We start from the raw sequence: 22,312 nt of genomic DNA, 5'->3' as shown, positions 1-22,312 counted from the left end.
TCAAATCACAAGATATAAATGAGCAAGTAATGGGTGTTTGGGGGGGGATAGCGAGGCTTCACACACTGGTGTTGTATGAGGTAATCCGATCCTCTGAAGTATTGGGTATTCACACCCAATCAGCTATGGCTCCAGATAGGTTTTTACAAAATGGAGGAAATTTATCAATGGTGATTAAACTTCCTCCAACCTAGGAGCATCCAGGAGTTTGTCCCAGTGACATTGAGGAGACAGTAAGGCCTTTCTGGAAGCTCATTATGGTGCACTTCGTGTCAAACAAGTACCTGCTGCTTCATCAACTCTGAAGCCTGGGCTGTTTCAGTTAGTCCTGATGAAGAGTCTCTGCCTGAAACGTCGACTGTGCTTCTTCCTATGGATGCTGTCTGGCCTTCTGCGTTCCACCAGCATTTTGTGTGTGTTGCTTGAATTTCCGGCATCTGCGGGTTTCCTTGTGTTTGCGTCATTCAGAACCTACTGTCTTTGTGATCTGTCTGAAATAGTGATGGGTTGAGTTGAGTTCAAATCCCTCTCATTTTACCCCTTACCCTTCCCTCCCGCCAACGCTGCCATCTCACCAAATCTCTCACATCCTCCAGTTGTTTCAAGGGCCTCACCAAAGATTAGCTGCTGGTGTCGGGGCCCAGTGGGCGGGTGGGAGAAATAGTTCAGTCTCGATAAGCTCTACAATGGAAAGTAGGCCTCAATTTGTTTGTACAACGCACATTACTTCATACACCTCTTCACTGTGGCAGATCACACTTAGTTCTGGTACAAACCCCCCTCACACTTGACCCTCTGACAAGGGGGCAGTCTCACCCCAGTAGAAACACCGGAGGGCTGGTAAGGAGGTTGATGAAGTGGAAAGTTCCCAGGTCCCCAGAGCCAACGTCCAGTGCCTCGATGCTAGTGAGTTGAGTGACTGGCTCCCCTCATTAGGACCTGTCAGCCATGAGTGATGGATTCTTGGCTGCAGGCGGAAGCCAGCTCCTCGACAGGGCTGAGCTGTGGAGAAAGTGACTACAGATCCATCAATGGCCCAGTCAGTGCTGAGGCCCCACCGCAGCACTTCAGAGAGCAATATGATCTCTGTTTTAATCTCTTTCACTTTTCACCAGAAAGCGTTTCTCTAAAGTGACAATTTACCTCCAACATTTTATGAATTATAAAGACACACAGGAGGGCGGATTATTAATCTCAGTCTACAGCTAGATCTACGTCCACATTGCAGCCCGATCCTGTCATAGGTTTATGATCCTCAGATTTCTTACCAATCCCAAAAAGAGCCTTATCGATGCAGATATTAGGGCAGGTGACACAAAGATGAGGAAGGAGAGAGGCAGAGAGGGTTTGTGAAGAGACTTTAGAGTTTAGGACTAGGCAGCTGCCAGTGCTGGATCCTGGTGACTGAGGGGCTAAGAATGGCCTCGGAGGTTGTAGGTCACAGATGTTATTTAAAATCATGTAGTGCTTAACTAAATCTCAGTGACAACTTGGAGAGGGACAGACACAAAATGCTGAAGGAACTCAGCAAGTCGGGTAGCATCTACAGAGGGGAATAAACGTTTGGTGTTTCCGGCCAAGACTCTCCATCAGGATTTCAAAGAGGGGGAGATTTAGATGAGATTCGGTTTAGGTAATGTATCATAAGGGCTGCTGAATTAGCAAAGGCCCAGAAGTAGCTAAGGATTTGGGACAGGGCTATGTCATGCTGGATAATGAGGGCGGATACAAATGGTCCTAAAATTGGTCCAAAGCCCATCTTCTGGTAATGTATAACCCAAAGGTTACAGTCAGGTTCCTTTATGGTAGTTGTTAATGAGGGATGATATTAATAGTCAGGAGACTGAGATGGAGACCAGGCACAAATTTAATGTTTAATTGGAATAAATGTCAGACTAGAGATTTGGAACAATACCTTGACTACTTGCAATTAATTAAAGAAGAAAATTTAAGACAAAAGTTTACAATTGAAGTAAGGAATAGATTTCAAAGTCTAGAAATAGAATCTGTTGAAGATGATAGCAATCATGTAGAAACGAAGTTTAACTCTCTGAAGGATGCCTTGGTAGAATCAGCAAAGTTAGTGATTCCTAAAAAAGAAAAGAGCACAAAGAATAAACAGATGACAGATGAAATCAAAAATCTAATGGAAGAAAGGAGACTGAAGAAAGCAAATCCTATGGAATATGTCCTCAGATAAAAAAGTAAAAAGCTTATGTCAAAAAGCCAAAGAAGAATGGTTAAACCAGAAATGTGAGCAACTGGAAGGAATCCCTATTACTGATGCAAAAAGGGTACATCAACAAATCAAGAATATCACTGGTAAAAAGCTCTTCTGTTCTTCAGGTGGATGTTTGAAAGCAAAGGATGGTACCATTATCATGGAAAAAGATGAGATTATGAACAGATGGACTGAGTATATTCAGGAATTGTTTGAAGACGATCGAGGCGAAAAACCAGAAATTAAGAAGAACATTGAAGGTCCAAGTATTTTAAAATCTGAAGTTTGCAATGCAATGCATAAGATGAAGAGAGGAAAGGCAGCAGGCCCTGATGAATTAGTAATAGAACAAATTATCGCCCTTGAAGATTATGGAATTGAAAAACTTACTGATTTAATCAATGACATTTATGAGACTGGAATAATACCAGAAGAGATGAAAAAAATCAGTACTTATCACTCTTCCTAAGAAACCTGGAGCAATAGAATGTGAATTACATAGGACCATAAGTTTAATGAGTCATAACATTAAGATACTTCTAAGAATTTTGATGACAAGATCTAAAAGTAAGATACAAGCTGAAATAGGTAAAGAACAATGTGGTTTTTTGAAAGACAAGGGTACAAGAAACACGAGCTATTCAAGTGCAAAAAGATTTGTTTGTTTTATCGACTACACAAAAGCATTTGATAAAGTGAAGCACAATAAGTTATTCAAAATATTACAGGAAACTCTAGATCTAGATTCGAAAGACCTCTGCCTAATCAGAAATCTGTACTGGGAGCAAACTGCCGCTGTAAGAATAGATGGAGAAGTGAGTCAGTTTATGAAAATCAAGAGAGGCATTAGACAAGGATGTGTTTTCTCCCTGATTTGTTTAATGTGTACAGTGAAACAATATTACAAAAAAAAGACATCTTGGGAATCAAAGTTGGCAGTGAAAACATCAATGATTTCAGATATGCAGATGACGCTGTGTTAATTGCAAGTATGAAGGAAGAACTACAAAACTTAATTGATATAGTTGTTGAAGAAAGTGCAAAAATGGGTCTATCTATCAATCGCAAAAAGACAGAATGTATGATGATTTCCAAAAAGAAGGAGAATCCTATCTGCAGGCTGAGAATAAACGGGGAAGACATAAAACAAGTACAGAACTTTTGCTACTTAGGAAGCTGGGTGATATCAGATGGCAGGTGCGACATGGACATCAAAAGAAGAATAGGGATGGCAAAAGACACCTTTACAAGAATGAAGAGTATACTGACCAATATTAAACTAGGCATGACAACCCGCCTCAGAGTACTGAAATGTTACGTGCATTCAATTATGTTATATGGATCAGAATGTTGGACAGTATCTAGTAACATGAGGAAACGAATTGAAGCAGCAGGGATGTGGTTTTTGAGGAGGATGCGAAGAATATCATGGACGAAACGAATATCTAATTAGGATGTCATGAACAGAGCAAGCACGAAAAGAGAAATAATGTATGAGATCATGAAAAAGCAAGGTAACTTCATTGGACATGTGATCAGGAAAGAGGCGTTAGAATGCACGGTAATTATGGGAAAGATCGAAGGGAAGAAAGCAAGAGGAAGGCAAAGACAAATGATGATGGAGACAAACAACACACATCAAAGTTGCTGGTGAACGCAGCAGGCCAGGCAGCATCTGTAGGAAGAGGTGCAGTCGACGTTTCAGGCCGAGACCCTTCGTCAGGACTTGATGATGGAGACAGCAGCCAGAGAACTGGAAATGAATACCAATGAATTGATCCACTTGACCCGAAACAGGAGTGTGTGGGCCATGGCAGTCAAAGCTCAGACTAGGCATGGCACCTGATGATGATGATGAGAGATTTGGACAGTAGGAGAGAGGGGAATCAAGAGTTTGCCATTGCCAACCTATCCCTAAACACTAGCACCAGGATATCATGTGACGTTGTTGAGTGGGCAGAACTTTATCTATATTGTGGCAGAGACAGAAATGTGAATGAAGAGATTCAATCAGTGAACTCCCTGAAAGGTGGCCATAAAGTTGCATGAGAGAGGAAATAGACATTGGAGAGGGACACAAGTTGGATATTAAAAGTAGGCATAGGATAGGAGATGGAATTGAGGATGGAGATGGAATTGGGATTCAAAAATGGTGTGGGAGCCATTTCCCAGCCCAATTTCTCACACCTAATCAACATCTCTTTTCTCTTCTCCCTCATGTGTTTATTTCAACTCCTGTTCTGTCTGCTGCCCACATCAATGACCTTCCAGCCTAGGTGGACACATCATAGAAGCATAGAGTTGAACAGCCCAGAAACAGGCCCTTTGGCCTGTCATGTCTACACTGACCTCTTTACCGATCTACACTAATCCCATTTGCCCATATAAGGTACCTATTTAAGTGCCTGCTTGAAGCTTTCTTAAATATAATAATTGTACCTGATTCCACCACCTCCTCTGGCGGTGAATTCCTGAAATCAACTTCTCACCGTGTATAAAACCTTGCCCGTTAAGTCCCTCTCAAACTCCTTTCACTCACAAATCTATGCCCTCTCATTTTGATACCTTTACCCTTGCTCTGGAGAAAACAAGCCCAACCAATCAATCTCTCCCCATATCTGAAGTCCTCCAATCCAGGCAGTATGTTGGTGAATTTCCTCTGCACTGTCTCTAGCATAATCACATCCTTCTTATAGTGTAGTGACCAGAACTGCACACTATGCTGTCTAGCCAGTATTGTATTACATCCTACTTTATATTCCATGACCTGTCCTATGTAGGCAAGTATGACATCTTTATTCCTTCTTCATTGCCTTATCAACCTGACTTACTGCTTTCAGAGGACAATGGATCTAGACCCCCACGTGCCTCAGTTTATATGCATTCCGTAGTACCCACCATTTATTGTGTATGTCCTACCTCAGAGTGACTTCCAAAAATGCATCACCTCACCCTTGTTGGCACTAAACTCCATCTGCTAACATTCTGCCCAACTTTCTATCTGATCATTATTTTGCTGTAGCCTTAGACAACCTTGCTCACTATCCACAATGCCGCCAATTTAAATGTTATCCACAAACTTACTAATCATAGCTTCTACATTAACAAGCAAGTTATTAATATACTATCTATCACTTCTTCGGCACTCCACTGGCCAGAGTCTTCCAAAAAGAAAAATGTCATCACACCACCATTGTAGGCCCCCATCACCCAATTACCCAGCTCATCTTGGATCCCATGAACCTTAGCCTTCTGGACCAGCTTACCATCGAGACTTTGTCAAATGCTTTACAAAGTCTACATAGACAATGTCTACCACCCCGCCTTCATCAATGTCTGGTGCTGCAGCAGGTGAATACACTGACTCCCTGGTGGATATGACAACACATGGAGTGAAATGTTTGCCAGCTGTCACCCTAAGCCAAGCCATTGTTTCCTCTTCAGGTGTACTGCAACATGGAGACTGCTGGAGGTGGCTGGACAGTCATCCAACACCGAAGGGACGGCAGTGTAGACTTTCACAGGACCTGGAAGGAATATAAAATGGTGAGTGGACAGTTTCAGCCGACATATTTGATGTCCCTTAGAGATGAAGTGCTGTCAGTGTGAGGATTAGAAGTTACAACAGAAACATTAGTTCCGAAACTTTTTTTTCTGGAAATGAGTTATTTCATTAGGGAGAGGAAGACATTCAGTCCTCAAGTCATTTCTCCCTTTCGTCAGTCCAGGGCTGACCTGTATTTGATCCTTTTTCCATCTCGACTCTGCACCCAATTGTAGCATAAATGATGGTCGTGCCTTCAGCTGCCTGGATCCTGAGTTCTGGAACTCCCTCCCCACCTCACTTTAAAATGATCTTTAAAATTTATCTCTTATGCAAGATTTTTGCTCATTAGTATTTGGTTTTTATTGATACGCGTACCGAGATACAGGTTGAAGCTTCCGTTTGCATGTTGTCCGGGTAGATCATTCACATGTAAGTACATCAGTGTAGTATAAAGGAAAGCAGACTGTTGAATGCAGTGTCACAGTTACAGAGAAATTACTTTGCAGGTAGACAAAATGCAAGGCCCACGGTGAGGTAAATTGAGAGATCAAGTTTTCATCTTTATAGCACAAGAGGCAATAACCGTGGGATAGAAGGTGTCCTTGAGCCTAGTGGAATGTGATCTTGTGCTTTCGAATCTTCCAGCTGATGGTTATCCAGATGCTCAGTATTATGGATGCTACCCTGAATACAATGGCATTGTAGCTGGGAGCATTCTAGATCTCCTCTGCCTTTTCTGTGAGGCAGACTCTCCAGTCACCTCTCCGGCAAGGGCTGGCTCTGGCATTCAGGTTGTGCAAACCCTCCAACCCACAGGTGAATCTCCCCCCCTCCACCCAGCCAAATCCTTCTGGGAAAGAGAATTCCAGAGCGCTTCCAACCATTCCCCACCCTACCTGTGGGAGTTTTGGACGAGTGCTCGTTTGCCAGAAGGTTGTGCTTAGCAAGAGAATGCATCCCAGTCCAGTGAAGAATGGGTTAAAAGACCAGCAAAAGGTCTCAATAAAATGTGTCCAACATGTTCCTTGTAGAATGTTTCAATAGGATCTCAGTCCAATCGGAACCTCTCCAAGTTTCCAGACACTTAATATCCAGTTGCACTTGTCTGCACTTTCATTGGGGAAATGAGATTTTAATTATATTACAGAGTATTCCGCCAGAGTCTTGAGCTTTGTTGTAATCCTATGAAGTATTCGGAATATCTAACTCCGGATACAAAATGGGTTATTTTCTCTTAGATTGTGAAGAGGATCACAATACAACTTGGTTCCCTTCTGCTCTTGAAGGTCTGTTGATGAGTAGATGGTGTCAGGACCCTGACATCGAACATCGAACTCAGCCCTTGTTCTGCCCTGGTTTTTGGAGTCTCCCTTGACTCCGTGCTGAGGCAGCAGGTGCAGGGTTAGAATCCACTCCCTTACAAACGGAGACTGGAGCGGCAACTGGGAATTTGGGGTAGAGCCCTGCTATTAGAGGGTGTGTGTGACTCACTCCAACTCTAGTGTGTGTGGGATCAACACCTTCTCCCCACCACCACTGGATTAGATTCGCAACCTTTGAATTGCCAGCCTGTGAATCCACACTCGGACACATACGAGGGGTGACGGACAGGGTGGAAGGCAAGAGGGCAATTCCCTTTGGAGAGTCTGAGGAGGGCCACAGCTTGAGGAAAATGGGTCTCCCGTTGTGCACTAAGATATTGAACAGTACTCTAATACAATAAGATGGACTCGTGACCCCAAATGACCTTACATCTTATTCTCTTTAATTGCTTTCCCTAATGCCACCCTGATGTACTGAAGTGATGAAGTGATCTGTATGGATGGCTTCCAAAGCAAAGTTTTTCACGGTACCTTGGTATATGTGACAATAATAAAATTATTCACCAGTTTACTTTGGGGAAGATATGAATTGTTGGAACTCCCAGCTCTAGTAGACTCTGCCTCCTCAGGCATTGTGTATGTTCAAAGCTGGGAAAGACAGATTGTTGTCCCGGAAGTGAACGAGGTATATGGGAATCAAGTAGACAAGTAGCAGGATCAGTTGTGAACGGCAGAGCCGGCTCGATGGGCCAACTGGCCTACTCCTGTTGTTTCTTACCATCTTAAGTTCCAAGGAGAGAGTGCAAAGATACAAAATCATCACTGATTCTCACCCAAAGTGCCGGTGCTTTGACCAACAATCTTCTTCCTGCATAAATTTTCCCTTGAGTGGAGGTGTCTCACTTGCTATGTAAACGTCTCTGCCTGTCTGGAATTAGGGAGGAAACTCGGGAGTGGACGGAGCAAGACTGGGCAGAAGATCAGACCCAAAAACTTCCTGGATGGAGGCTGAGCAACAATAGCGCCAGTCTGCGTCACTCGATATCCTAGCCTGTTTAATGGCTGTGCCTTGGAGACTTGTCTTAATGTGTCCATAAATTGCTTGCACTCATTGGGTCAGTGTTAGCCATGTAAAATCTTAGCAGGTTTATTCATTGTGGACACAATGGGAACTGATATGTAACTTTGGAAAATGATATACAGTATTTGTTGCTTTAGTTTAAGAGATTTTTCATTTCTCTGGTTGGGGAGTTGACCCTGAGCTTAAACAGTCTGGGCTCTTTGTACAGAAAATCAGCCTCTCATTACCTCACTGTTTTTTAAGGATATCGCAAATAAATCTCTGGGGCAACGCTAAGTTGTAAAAGAGAACAAGTGAATAGGATTCATTGGATATTCTTGCAGAAGGTCAGGGCTGACATGATGGGCCAAAGGGCCATAGCCTGTGTTAGAACATTTCAGGATTCTTTTAGACAGACAGACATACTTTATTGATCCCAAGGGAAATTGAGTTTAGTTACAGTTGCACCAACCAAGAATAGAGTATAAATATAGCAATATAAAACCATAAATAATTAAATAATAATATGTAAATAATAATAGAACCTGCTTCTTTCATTCTTCCCATGCTGGTATACTGTCCTCAGGGTTGTTCCTGGAACAAGAAAAGAGATAGGGACTGTAGGAACCATTCACCATTTAATCAGATTATCATATGACCATAAGAAATGAAGCAGAATTAGGCTACTCAAGCGATTGAGTGTGCTCTGCCATTCAATCATGGTTGATTCTTTTCAACCCCATTCTCTTGCTTTCTCCTTATAACCCTTAACCCCCTTACCAGTCAAGAACCTATCAACCTCTACCTTAAATGTACCCAATGACTTGTTCTCCTCCACCCTCTGTGGCAATGGATTCCACAGATTCACTGCCCCCTTCTCATCTCAGTTCTAAAGGGATATCCCTTCATTATGAGAGAGTGCCCTCATATCTTAGACTCTCCTAGTAATAGGAACATCCTCCCCACGTCCACTCTATCCAGACCTTTCAGTGTGTGGTAGGCTTTGGTAGATAATAGAACCATAGAACCATAGAACATTACAGCACAGAAACAGGCCTTTTGGCCCTTCTTGGCTGTGCCGAACCATTTTACTGCCCAGTCCCACTGACTTGCACCTGGACCATATACCCCCATACACCTCTCATTCATGTACCTGTCCAAGTTTTTCTTAAATGTTAAAAGTGAGCCTGCATTTACCACCTCGTCTGGCAGCTCATTCCACACTCCCACCACTCTCTGTGTGAAGAAGCAACCACCCCCAATGTTCCCTTTAAACTTTTCCCCCCTCACCCTCAACCCATGTCCTCTGGTTTTTTTCTCCTCTAGCCTCAGTGGAAAAAGCCTGCTTGCATTCACTCTATCTATACCCATCATAATTTTATATACCTCTATCAAATCTCCCCTCATTCTTCTACGCTCCAGGGAATAAAGTCCTAACCTATTCGACCTTTCTCTGTAACTGAGTTTCTCAAGTCCCGGCAACATCCTTGTAAACCTTCTCTGCACTCTTTCAACCTTATTAATATCCTTCCTGTAATTTGGTGACCAAAACTGTACACAATACTCCAAATTCAGCCTCACCAATGCCTTATACAACCTCACCATAACATTCCAACTCTTATACTCAATACTTTGATTTATAAAGGCCAATGTATCAAAAGCTCTCTTTACGACCCTATCTACTTGTGACGCCACTTTTAGGGAATTTTGTATCTGTATTCCCAGATCCCTCTGTTCTACTGCACTCCTCAGTGCCCTACCATTTACCTTGTATGTTCTACCTTGGTTTGTCCTTCCGGAGTGCAATACCTCACACTCGTCCGTATTAAACTCCATCTGCCATTTTTCAGCCCATTTTTCCAGCTGGTCCAAGCATTGAAAACCTTCCTCACTGTCCACTACACCTCCAATCTTTGTATCATCAGCAATTTTGCTGGTCCAATTTACTGCATTATCATCCAGATCATCGATATAGATGACAAATAACAATGGACCCAGCACTGATCCCTGTGGCACACCACTAGTCACAGGATGTTTGATCTACATCTTCACTCGACTGATTGTGGTTGCTACACCCTTAATAATGGCAGAGTTTGCCAGCTCCAAGTGAAATGCTACATGGACTCCTGGATCCAGGGGAGTCAGTGGTTTCCACCACGCTCCATGTGAAGCAGTGCTCTCTCCCTGTCATTGCCATGAGGGTCTGGGCTCTGATCTTCAGGAAGGGAGGGACCCCAGGGTTGGGACGAGAATGGTGAGTGAGGGGTAGGGGATGAGGATATTGTCTGTGAGGGGACAATGAGAAAGATAACACTTCTCCCCTCCCAGGCATCCCATAGCCCTGGGTGGTCTCAAATACGGGTAAAAGGATTATCAGGCAGATGGCAACAGCTTCTCATTGCAAGGGCTTCAGGTGGGCCCTGGTGATACCATCACGTCATGGGATGCCAATGACATCACTTGAACATTTGAAGAGTTACTCAACTGCCTCCCCAAGGGTGTCCGTTTGGCTGCACCAAGGGTGATGTGGCAGTGTCCATGATCCAACAACAACTCAGAGGCCATTTGGTCCATTGAACCCATGCCATCTCATATCAATCCATTTCCCCTCACTTGCCTGCCTCTCTGCAATGTTAATTCCTCCCACACGCCCATTGTTTGGTGCCCACTTGTCTAAGCCCAAGGGCGACATACTGCCACCCCTGTCCAGCCCAGATGATCCAGCCGGAATGTGTGTGGAATGTGGGAGAAACCCCACACAGCCACTGGGAGAACGAATGGACTCGACGGAGACGGCACGAGAGATTGGGACTGGACCTGGGTCACTGGAGCTGTGTGGCAGCAGCACTACGTGATGCACTGCTCTGTGTACGTTGCTCAAGTGCCTTGGCTGTGGTCTGATTAGGTACGTGGCACCTCTGGGCTGTGGTGGGACGGAAGGTGGTATGGAGTTAGATATCCCATCACCCCACCCCCCCCGTACTTTGGCTGTGCTGAGCTTCCTTCCCAGCACTCACTGTGTACGGCTTGTCAGAAACCAGAAACCGTCGGAGAAATAATTTACAGGAAACCCACTCAGGTCTACTTGAACACTGCAAGAAGAAAAGAAATAAATACCCTGAAGTACAATGAAGCAGAGGGCTATTTAATAGTTAGTCTGGTTAGCAGACAACAATGTCCTTGTTCTGAGCTGGTTCTTCCAACTGCCTGATGTTTGCCTTACAATTCTCTCATTCCCCCATGGTCCACCCTCTTCCGTCGAGGTTAATGCTCTTAGTGTATTGGTTTGGTTCGCATTGTTCATGTTATCACACTTCCTCTCCTCCGGCTGAGATTTCCCTCTACCTACCACCATCCCTTTGCCCCGAGGTCTGTACTCTCACTTCAGAATATTATCAGATGAAGTCCCTCTCCAGTTATCAAGAAAATCAGCCATGCTGACTGTCAGTGTGCTCTCTGTCAGAGGTGCTGCTCATTTACTGGACATTAAACTGACCCTCTACTCCATAAGACCATAATACATAGAAGCAGAATTAAGCCACTCAGCCCATCGAGTCTCTCCGCCATTCCATCATGGCTGATTTACTATCCCTCTCAACCCCCTTCTCCTGCCTTCTCCCTGTAACCTTTGTTGCCCCGACTAATCAAGAACCTATTAACCTCCGCTTTAAATATATCCAATGGTTTGACCTCCACAGCTGTCTGTGGCAATGAATTCCATAAATTCACCACCCTTTGGCTGAAGAAATTCCTCTTCATCTCTGTTCTAAATGGAAGTCCCTCTATTCTGAGGCTGTGTACTCTGGTTCTAAACCCTCCCACTATAGGAAACATTTTCTCCACATCCATTCCATCTAGGCCCTTCAATATTTGATAGGTTTCAATGAAATCCCCCATCTTTCTTCCAGACTCCAGTGAGTACAGACCCAGAGCCATCAAATACTCCCAATATGTTAACCCTTTCATTCCTGGAATCATCCTCGTCAACCTTTTCTGGTCCCTCTTCAATGCCAGTACATCTTTTCTTAGATAAGGGGCCCAAAGTTGCTCACAATACTCTAAACACAGTCTGGCCAATAGCTTATAAAGCCTTGGAATTGCATCCTTGCTCTTATATTCTAGTCCTCTCGAAATGAATGCTAACATTGAATTTGCCTGCCTCACCACAGACTCAACTTGCAAGTTAACTTTTAGGGAATCTTGCACGAGGACTCCCAAGTCTTAAGACGACACGACATAAACGAGCAGCCAAAAGGTTCTCCCTGGAATCCTGGCCAATGTTTGCTGTCCAGGCAACATCCTGAGGCACAGAACGCTGCCTGTAGGATCTTGTTGTGAGTAGATCAGCTGCCGTGGCATTACAGTGCAAACTATATAAGAGGTAGCAAACTGTAAGGTGTTTTAGAGGGTAGTCGGAGTTTGTAGAAGATGTGTGATGAATTGAGTCATCTCCCAGCTCCCTATTAAGCATCCCCCTCTGACTGGATGTTTACCGACCTGCAGACACAGCAGGCTTTGGGGTCCAGCTCTGGTTGAGAGGCTCTGCGAAGTGCTGGTACGTGTTTTACCAAACTTTTGTAACATGACTGCGAGATGCCACCTCCGTAACCAGCCGGGATTTCTCTCCTTGGTGAAGAGGTGTTGAAACCGGTTCAGAGAGGGACAAAGAGGAGCCTGAGGTGGTGTGAAGGAGGCTGGTAAGAGAACAGGGGAGAAGGGGAGAACGTCTACACCCAGTGGTTTGAGAGATACTGAATGAGGTGGTGAGGGAACAGTTTCACAGGGACTTCCAAAGAGAAGGCTGCAAGTGTTTCAGGGTCATGGGGACAGCAGAGAGGGTCAGACCAGTCGAAGATTTCTTCCAAAGAGCTGACACAGCCTCCTCCTGTGCGGAATTGCTTCATCCTTCCAGATTTTAATAGTGAACAACGGTTGAGCTGAACCAGAAAATTCAGAATTTTATACCGGAGGGTGATCCCTCATCAGGACTCAGTCTTCATCAGCTTTGAGAAGTGATAGCTGGAAAACAAAGCTGGAGATCGCACAGTCCCTGCTTCTAATTAGTGCCTGATTTATTATTGTTGCACATACCAAGGTTCAGTGTAAAGCTTTTGTTTGTGTGACACCTAAGACAGATCATTCCATACATTCCGCACTTTGAGGCGGTACGGAAAGGAAAAAAAAACATAATGCGGAATTTAGTGTAACAATTACAGAAACATACTGAGCAGGCAGATAAATAAAGTACATGGGTCCACAGCAAGGCAGAATGCGAGAGCAAGAGTAAACCTTTTAGTATATGAGAGATCGGGGTGAGAGTATGAATGAGATAGAAGCTGTCCTTGAGCCTGCAGGGAAGGAGATCCCTCAACACCTCAGCATTAACGGTTAACGCATTTGCAAAGTTCACATACTTGTGCAAGTTGTGGTGCACTGTCGAGTTCTCCTTCAGGTTTTTTTCCCTCCGCCTCCTCTCTTCCTCTATTCACCACTCTGGCCTTTTACCTCACCTGCCTATCGCTTCCCCCTCGATCCCCTCCTCTCTCCCTTTCTCCTGTGCTCCACTGGCCTCTCCAGCACTTGACCTTTCCCACCCGGCTTGCTTCACCTATCACCTTTTAGCTTGTCTTCCTTCCCCTCCCCCCGCCTTCTTATTCTGCTGTCTCCCCCTTCCTTTTCAGTCCTGAAGAAGGGTCTCGGTCCAAAACGTTAACTGCTTATTCATTTCCGTAGATGCTGCCCGGCCTGCCGAGTTCCTCCAGCATTTTGCATGTGTTGCTTTGGACTTCCAGCACGGGCAGTCTTTCTGGTGTTTATATTACACCCCTGTCCCAGCAGGTGTACACCACTGACTTGTTATCCACTCTCCTCTAGGGCTTTGGGAATCCATCCAGCGAACACTGGCTTGGCAATGAGATGCTCTTCCTTCAGACAAACCAGCGGCAGTACTCCCTGAGGATTGACATGCGAGACTGGGAAGGAAATCAGGCTTATTCCCTCTACGAGAAAATTCAAGTGGCAAGTGAAAAGCAGAACTACAGGTAGTGTGTGCCCGCGCCTCTGCTGAATCTTGGCAAGTTGTGAAACTCTGGAGTCAGTGGGGATCCAATGACAGCAGCGTGGTCAACTAATCGTAGCACCTCATTGATGACTCATTAGCAGACCGAGGCATCCGATCAGAGGATCCCAAAGATGGGGGGATACTCTGTATCTCCCAGCAAAGCCATGTGGCATTCCTCAGTCCTTTACTACATCACAAAATCTATCGAATGTGCAATTGAATTAATGAACTGGTCCTCAAAATGGATAGGTCTAATCACTGAGAACTTGTTTTCTGTAGATGGTGGGGTCTTGGGGCCAAGAGTTAAATTCTGACCTGATGGTGAAAGGACATACCTGTACCTTGTACCCTACATCTGAACATCGCTTCTATTGAAGGTGACAGTAACGAAACACAGCAGCAGAAGACAATATTCAGTGCATGTGACCAGAGATACATTTTCACTTTCTGTATCTGTCGGTGAGATCGGCCATGCTGAGATCAGTGGTGTTTGGTAAAGGCACCTGCTGGCCACACTTTTGACCTCTGATCTTTCGGCTGATGAGCCACTCTTCACGTCCTCAGACAACTCTCTGCGTCCTTCCTCAATCCTTTCCCGCCGGGGTCTGTAATGCTGTTGACACAGCATCATGTTATCTGTGATCATAAACCCAGCATTTGTGTGCAGATCACAAGACCAGCTCTGAGCCACACAATGGCAGCTTAAAGAGTTTATATTGACGTTGTATGATTGACCCAGTGTCATAGGTCACTAAACCCAGTCACTGTGATCCAGTACCCAGGGATTCAGGTTTCTGTCAATCTCATCTTTATATACTTTGCCCTACGTTGGTTGTGTATGATTGGATTTAGTGGTATCTTACCCACTCCCCTTCATATTAGACAGAAATCATGTTCAGAAATCATTAGACAGAATTCAGCCAGATAAGTTCCTATCAGAGGCTGCTAGTGAACCATGTTTGCACAGATGGCTTCATTGGAGAAGATCAAATCCAGGCACCACTCTCGTGACCTTAGATGTCAGTAAGCAGTGGCAATCTCACAGCTTTTAAAGCTCAGATCATGTTAACACAAGGAACAAAACTCGGTGACATTGGCTGTCTGCTTTTGATGAGGAGGAGAGTATAGATTGTAAGTCATGGTATCCCAGTCTTCCTGCTGATAGTTACTGGACTTTCTATCTTTCACTTCATGTTCCTCTAATTGACACTCTTGATTTCCAATCCCCTTATAACTTCACCCTCTCTATCTCTAGCCTCCTGCTGCCAAAGACTCCACAATCTTCCAATTCCGGCCTCTGACACACTTCCTGAGTTTAATTCTAGTGGTTTAGACAACTGTGTGTACAGCAGCCTGTGGCCTAAGCTTCCTAAACCACTCTAACTCTCACTTGCTTTAAGGCTCTTCTTTAAACAAGCCTCTTTGGTCCACTTCATGGCCATCCCACTAAGTGTCCCATGAAGACCACTATATACATGCAAGCTGTAGAACGACAGAGTGAGAGCTTGCTTTGTGAGCACATGATGTTAAGCACGATATAGGGTAGCAGTTTCATCAACTGTTTGACACCTTGGGAAAGTATTCTGGCATGACAAGACAACTTCTGACTCTTGCCACTGGTTTTCCATCATGGCGCTGGATTGGCTACGAGCTTAAAGAGGAAATGTACACAAGCTATGTCATTGTTTTAATTAGTTTTCCCATGTGGAGATGACACCACAACATCTATTGCGATAGCAGCTGTATAATATAGTCATTAAGCGATCTGATTCAAATAACTGCTAACAAGTTTGGGAAGCTTTGCCAAGACCACAGTTGTAACATGTGCAATGAAATACAAATGCTTGAGCTCTATGTCTCCTTAAACATTTCACTGAGAAGTTTACAGATGACAAGCAAGTCAAAAGGGAGCAAGTACTGTAGATTTTTCTGTTAATAAATTCATCCTAGCCCCAAAATCCTCAATTCCAGTTTAATGAAGATAAATTACTGATTGCTTTTTTTGGCCAACTCCGTCAGGGGCGGTATGGAGCTGGAAGAGACAGATTATGCCCAAGTATAAGGAGAACTGATGAGTTTTATTGCTTTCAGTTGTAGAAAATAATTGGGTTTGGCTCTAGATTGAGTCACGTTCTATTGATCAAGCCAGAGGGCAGACATGTGACAGACAAGAATTAGAAGCAGGACATCTGGTAGTTCTCTTGGTGATCCCTAAGACTCGCAGCACTAAGACAAGGCACAGCTCTTTGTATAGTGTAACTTCACACTTCCCATCGCATGGCTCTTGCTGTTCTGAAAGCCTCAGTCACCTATAATAGGCTCGAATTATTCTTAAAGGTTTTATTCCATTTCTGTAACAACATTTTAAGAACCTGCTGCCACATTGATGTTGCTTTAACATTGAATTATTAAAGTAATCACATCCATTCTCTGAAACAATTTTAGTTTGTGTGACTTCAACAGGTTGTGTCTGCACCCGGTCTGTGCTGCCTCCAAATTAGGTCAGATTGTGCTTCCTCCAATCAGTAGCTCTGTAAGGATGTCCTGGATGTGTAGTCTTAAAAATCAGAACAAGAAAGGATTAGAAGCAACAGGCTGCCATTCAGCCCCTCACTCTCTGATACACCCAGACATAATCTCTCCCAGCTTCATGCCTCTACTGGAGTTGACCAAAAAAAATACAGCAATTTATTTTTTTAACATCAGAATCGGGTTAATTATTCACGGCATGTGATGTGAAATTTGTTAACTTAGCAGCAGCAGTTCAATGCAATACATAATATAGAAAAAAATAAATTAAATAAAAATAAAAATAATAAATAAATTACAGTATACGTATATTGAATAGATTTTTTAAAGGTGCAAAAAAACAGAAATACTGTATATTAAAAAAAATGAGATAGTGTCCAAGGGTTCAATGTCCATTTAGGAATCGGATGGCAGAGGGGAAGAAGCTGTTCCTGAATCACTGAGTGTGTGCCTTCAGGCTTCTGCACCTCCTACCTGATGGTAACAGTGAGAAAAGGGCATGCCCTGGGTGCTGGAGGTCCCTAATAATGGACGCTGCTTTACTGAGACACCGCTCCCTGAAGATGTCCTGGGTACTTTGTAGGCTAGTACCCAAGGTGGAGCTGACTAGATTTACAACCTTCTGCAGCTTCTTTCAGTCCTGTGCAGTAGCCCCTCCATATCAGACAGTGATGTAGCCTGTCAGAATGCTCTATAGAAGTTACATCTATAGAAGTTTTTGAGTGCATTTGTTGACATGCCAGAGCTCTTCAAATTCCTAACGAAGTATAGCCACTGTCTTGCCTTCTTTATAACTACATCGATATGTTGGGACCAGGTTAGATCCTCAGAGATCTTGACACCCAGGAACTTGAAACTGCTCACCCTCTCCACTTCTGATCCCTCTATGAGGATTGGTATGTGTTCCTTTGTCTTAACCTTCCTGAAGTCCACAATCAGCTCTTTTGTCTTACTGACGTTGAGTGCTAAGTTGAAATAGCCCTCCGCAATTCATACCTGGTTTTCTGATACAGGCCTGGGTCGCCAGACTTGAATGCTACAGATCTAGCCTTCAGCAGACGACGTACCTCCTGGTTCATCCAGGGCTTTTGGTTTGGGGAAGTGCAGTGTCTTGGTAGGCACACACTCATCCGCATAGGTTTTAATGAAGTCGGTGACAATTGCAGAATACTCATCCAGTTTTGAAGATGAATAACTGAATCAGTCCAGTCCATTGATTCAAAGGCGCTCCTGTGCTTCCCTTGTCCAAACCTTCATGATCCTCACTACTGGTGCTGCAGTCTTCAGTCTCTGCCTGTACTCAGGGAGTAGAAGTACAGCTAGGTGACCAGACTTCCCGAAGTGAGTATTGGGAAGTTTTTAAAAGCTTACAAAAGGAAACTAAGAAGGTCATTAAGAGGGAAAAGATTAACTATGAAAGGAAGCTAGCAAATAATATCAAAGAGGATACTAAAAGCTTTTTCAAGTATATAAAGAGTTAAAGACAGGTGAGAGTAGATATAGGACTGATAGAAAATGTTGCTGGAGATATTGTAATCGGAGATAAGGAGATGGCGGAGGAAGTGAACGAGTATTTTGCATCAGTCTTCACTGAGGAAGACATCAGCAGTATACCGGACACTCAAGGGTGGCAGGGAAGAGAAGTGTGCGCAGTCACAATTACGTCAGAGAAAGTACTCTGAAAGCTGAATAGTCTAAAGGTAGATAAATCTCCTGGACCAGGTGGAGTGCACCCTCGTTTTCTGAAGGAAGTAGCTGTGGAGATTGCAGAGACATTAGCGATGATCTTTCAAAAGTCGATAGATTGTGGCATGGTTCCGGAGGCCTGGAAGATTTCAAATGTCACCCCGCTATTTAAGAAGGGGGCAAGGAAGCAAAAAGGAAATTATAGACCTGTTAGCTTGATATCGGTGATTGGGAAGTTGTTGGAGTTGATTGTCAAGGATGAGGTTACAGAGTACCTGGAGGCATATGACAAGATAGGCAGAACTCAGCATGGATTCCTTAAAGGAAAATCCTGCCTGACAAACCTATTACAATTTTTTGAGGAAATTACAAGTAGGCTAGACAAGGGAGATGTAGTAGATGTTGTATATTTAGATTTTCAGAAGGCCTTTGACAAGGTGCCACACATGAGGCTACTTAACAAGATAAGAGCCCATGGAATTATGGGAAAGTTACATGGATAGAGTGTTGGCTGATTGGCAGGAAACAGAGAGTGGGAATAAAGGGATCCTATTCTGGTTGGCTGCCGGTTACCAGTGGTGTTCCACAGGGGTCTGTGTTGGGGCCGCTTCTTTTTACATCGTACATCAACGATTTGGATTATGGAATAGATGGCTTTGTGGCTAAGTTTGCTGATGATACGAAGATAGGTGGAGGGGCCGGTAGTGCTGAGGAAACGGAGAGTCTGCAGAGAGACTTGGATAGATTGGAAGAATGGGCAAAGAAGTGGCAAATGAAATACAATGTTGGAAAGTGTATGGTTATGCACTTTGGCAGAAGAAATAAATGGGTAGACTATTATTTAAATAGGGTAAGAATTCAAAATTCTGAGATGTAACAGGACTTGGGAGTCCTCGTACAGGATACCCTTAAGGTTAACCTCCAGGTTGAGTCGGTGGTGAAGAAGGCGAATGCAATGTTGGCATTCATTTCTAGAGGAATAGAGTATAGGAGCAGGGATGTGATGTTAAGGCGCTGGTGAGACCTCACTTGGAGTACTGTGGGCAGTTTTGGTCTCCTTATTTAAGAAAGGATGTGCTGACGTTGGAGAGGGTACAGAGAAGATTCACTAGAATGATTCTGGGAATGAGAGGGTTAACATATGAGGAACGTTTGTCCGCTCTTGGACTGTATTCCTTGGAGTTTAGAAGAATGAGAGGAGACCTCATAGAAACATTTCGAATGTTAAAAGGCATGGACAGAGTGAATGTGGCAAAGTTGTTTCCCATGATGGGGGAGTCTAGTACGAGAGGGCATGACTTAAGGATTGTAGGGTGCCCATTCGGAACAGAAATGCGAAGAAATTTTTTTAGTCAGAGGGTGGTGAATCTATGGAATTTGTTGCCACGGGCAGCAGTGAAGGCCAAGTCATTGGGTGTATTTAAGGCAGAGATTGATAGGTATCTGAGTAGCCAGGGCATCAAAGGTTATGGTGAGAAGGCAGGGGAGTGGGACTAAATGGGAGAATGGATCAGCTCATGATAAAGTGGCGGAGCAGACTCGATGGGCCGAATGGCTGACTTCTGCTCCTTTGTCTTATGGAATATCACGGTAGGCATTCTTGATGGCAATGTAACAATGGTTCAGTGTGTTGTTTCCTCTGGTATTGCAAGTGATCTGTTGATGGTAATTGCTTAGTGATTTTTTCAGACTGGCCTAGTTAAAATCTCCCAAAATGATGGCAAATGCGTTAGGGTGCGCTGTTTCGTGCATGTTGATCCCATTGCTCAGATCATCTAAAGCCTGATTGACATTGGCCTGACATGGAATGTAAACTGCTACCAGAGATACCCGTTATAGGTAAAAAAGACAGCACTTAACTGCTAGATATTCCAGGTCTGGTTAGCAGAATTGTGACAGCACTGACATATTAAGTTGGAATTGGGGATTTTGGAACTAGGATGGATTTATTAACATAAAAATATATTGCACTTCCTCCTTTTGACCTGTTTGTCAGCTGGAAACATCTGGGACTCAAGCATTGTACATGTCACACTGGTGTTCTTGGCAAAGCCTCCTAAACTTAGTAGGTTACCCTAGCACTTGATGAAATTCTGGTGGAATCACTCTTGGCCTCTGCCTCACTGCCCTGCCGTTGACCAGCCAACAGTCAGTCTCAGCCTTGACTCTATTCAGTAACTCTGCCTCCATAACTCTCTGTAAGTGTAAATGGTCTTGTCACTAAAAGAGTGCAGACCCCTCACAGAATTAACCAAGATCACCGACAGTATTCTACCCGCTTTCTATGTCAGCTGTGGCAGTGAGCAGGACTCCTAGGTAGAGTTCTGGGTTTAAGCTGTACTGGGGCTTGAGAGGGTATTTCAGACAGACCCTCCCATGCAGTACTGGGGAAATGTACATTGTCAAAGGATGTTAAATCCAGATCTGTTTACTCTCATAACAGGCCCCTCAGCACCGTTCCTAGAACATCTCACTAACCATCGCTATCTTGTCATTCTTGTATTTTTGTTTGTGGGAGCTTGTTGTGCACAAATTGGCTGTTAAGGTTCCCATAATATAACAGTAACTCCACAAAGTATCCAGTTGTAAATGGGACTATCACCCTTACTTTGTGTTAGATGTGACATAGCAATATACTTCTACATTATCTTTGTGTCACATACAACTGTCCAGTAGTATCATGCCCATCCTGTGGTGTTACACCTTCCACCCCCCCAACTTGTTGTGTCGCCCCTGACCTGTGGTGTCACCCCTGACCTGTGGTGTCACCCCGACCTGTAGTGTCACCCCTGTCCTGTGGTGTCTCCCCTGTTCTATAATGTCACCCCTGTTCTATAATGTCTCCCCTGTCCTGTGGTGTCTCCACTGTTCTATAATGTCACCCCTGTTCTATAATGTCACCCCTGACCTGTGGTGTCACCCCTGACCTGTGGTGTCTCCACTGTTCTATAATGTCTCCCCTGTCCTGTGGTGTCACCCCTGACCTGTGGTGTCTCCACTGTTCTATAATGTCTCCCCTGTCCTGTGGTGTCACCCCTGACCTGTAGTGTCACCCCTGACCTGTGATGTCTCCCCTGACCTGTGGTGTCACCCCCCCTGTCCTGTGGTGTCTCCCCTGTTCTATAATGTCTCCCCTGTCCTGTGATGTCTCCCCTCTCCTGTGATGTTTCCACTGTTCTATAATGTTGCCCCTGTTCTATAATGTCTCCCCTGTCCTGTGATGTCTCCCCTGTCCTGTGATGTTTCCCCGTCCTGTGATGTCTCCCCTGTTCTATAATGTCTCCCCTGTCCTGTGATGTCTCCCCTGTTCTATAATGTCTCCCCTATCCTGTGATGTCTCCCCTGTTCTATAATGTCTCCCCTGTCCTGTGATGTCACCCTGTCCTGTGGTGTCTCCCCTGTCCTGTGGTGTCTCCCCTGTTCTATAATGTCTCCCCTGTCCTGTGATGTCACCCTGTCCTGTGGTGTCTCCCCTGTCCTGTGGTGTCTCCCCTGTTCTATAATGTCTCCCCTGTCCTGTGGTGTCACCCTGTCCTGTGGTGTCTCCCCTGTCCTGTGGTGTCTCCCCTGTTCTATAATGTCTCCCCTGTCCTGTGGTGTCTCTCCCTGTCCTGTGGTGTCTCTTCCTGTCCTGTGGTGTCTCCCCTGTCCTGTGGTGTCTCCCTGTCCTGTGACATTACTGCCTGTCCTGTTCTGTGATGTTGTTGCTAGTCATTATTTGTTGGTACCTCTGCTGTGTTAATCCGACCCCAGCCACTGTCCCCATTCCCGATGAGGTGCAGGGTTTACGGAAGGAATCCCAGAGCTGCCCATAGAGCCGTGGTGGGTGGTGGTGGGAGGGGGATGGATAGAGGGACAGGTGAGATACCAGTCTGCATGAAGCATA

At 44.5% G+C, this 22,312-nt stretch overlaps 1 protein-coding gene across 1 annotated transcript in view; it reads left to right on the top strand.

Moving 5' to 3' along the window:
• LOC140204146 (angiopoietin-1-like) overlaps positions 1-14,195 on the top strand; it is a 183,895-nt gene extending 169,700 nt beyond the window's left edge. The window contains exons 6-7 of the mRNA XM_072270603.1: positions 5,666-5,767; positions 14,025-14,195. Coding sequence (XP_072126704.1) covers positions 5,666-5,767; positions 14,025-14,195 — 273 coding nt within the window. The remainder of the gene's footprint in view (positions 1-5,665; positions 5,768-14,024) is intronic.
• Positions 14,196-22,312: the final 8,117 nt, after the last annotated feature.

The sequence above is a fragment of the Mobula birostris genome, chromosome 1 (genome assembly GCF_030028105.1).
Source record: "Mobula birostris isolate sMobBir1 chromosome 1, sMobBir1.hap1, whole genome shotgun sequence".
Classification (NCBI taxonomy): domain Eukaryota; kingdom Metazoa; phylum Chordata; class Chondrichthyes; order Myliobatiformes; family Myliobatidae; genus Mobula; species Mobula birostris.
Note: the sequence above shows the minus strand (reverse complement) of the source record. Positions and strands in the feature narration are given on the sequence as shown.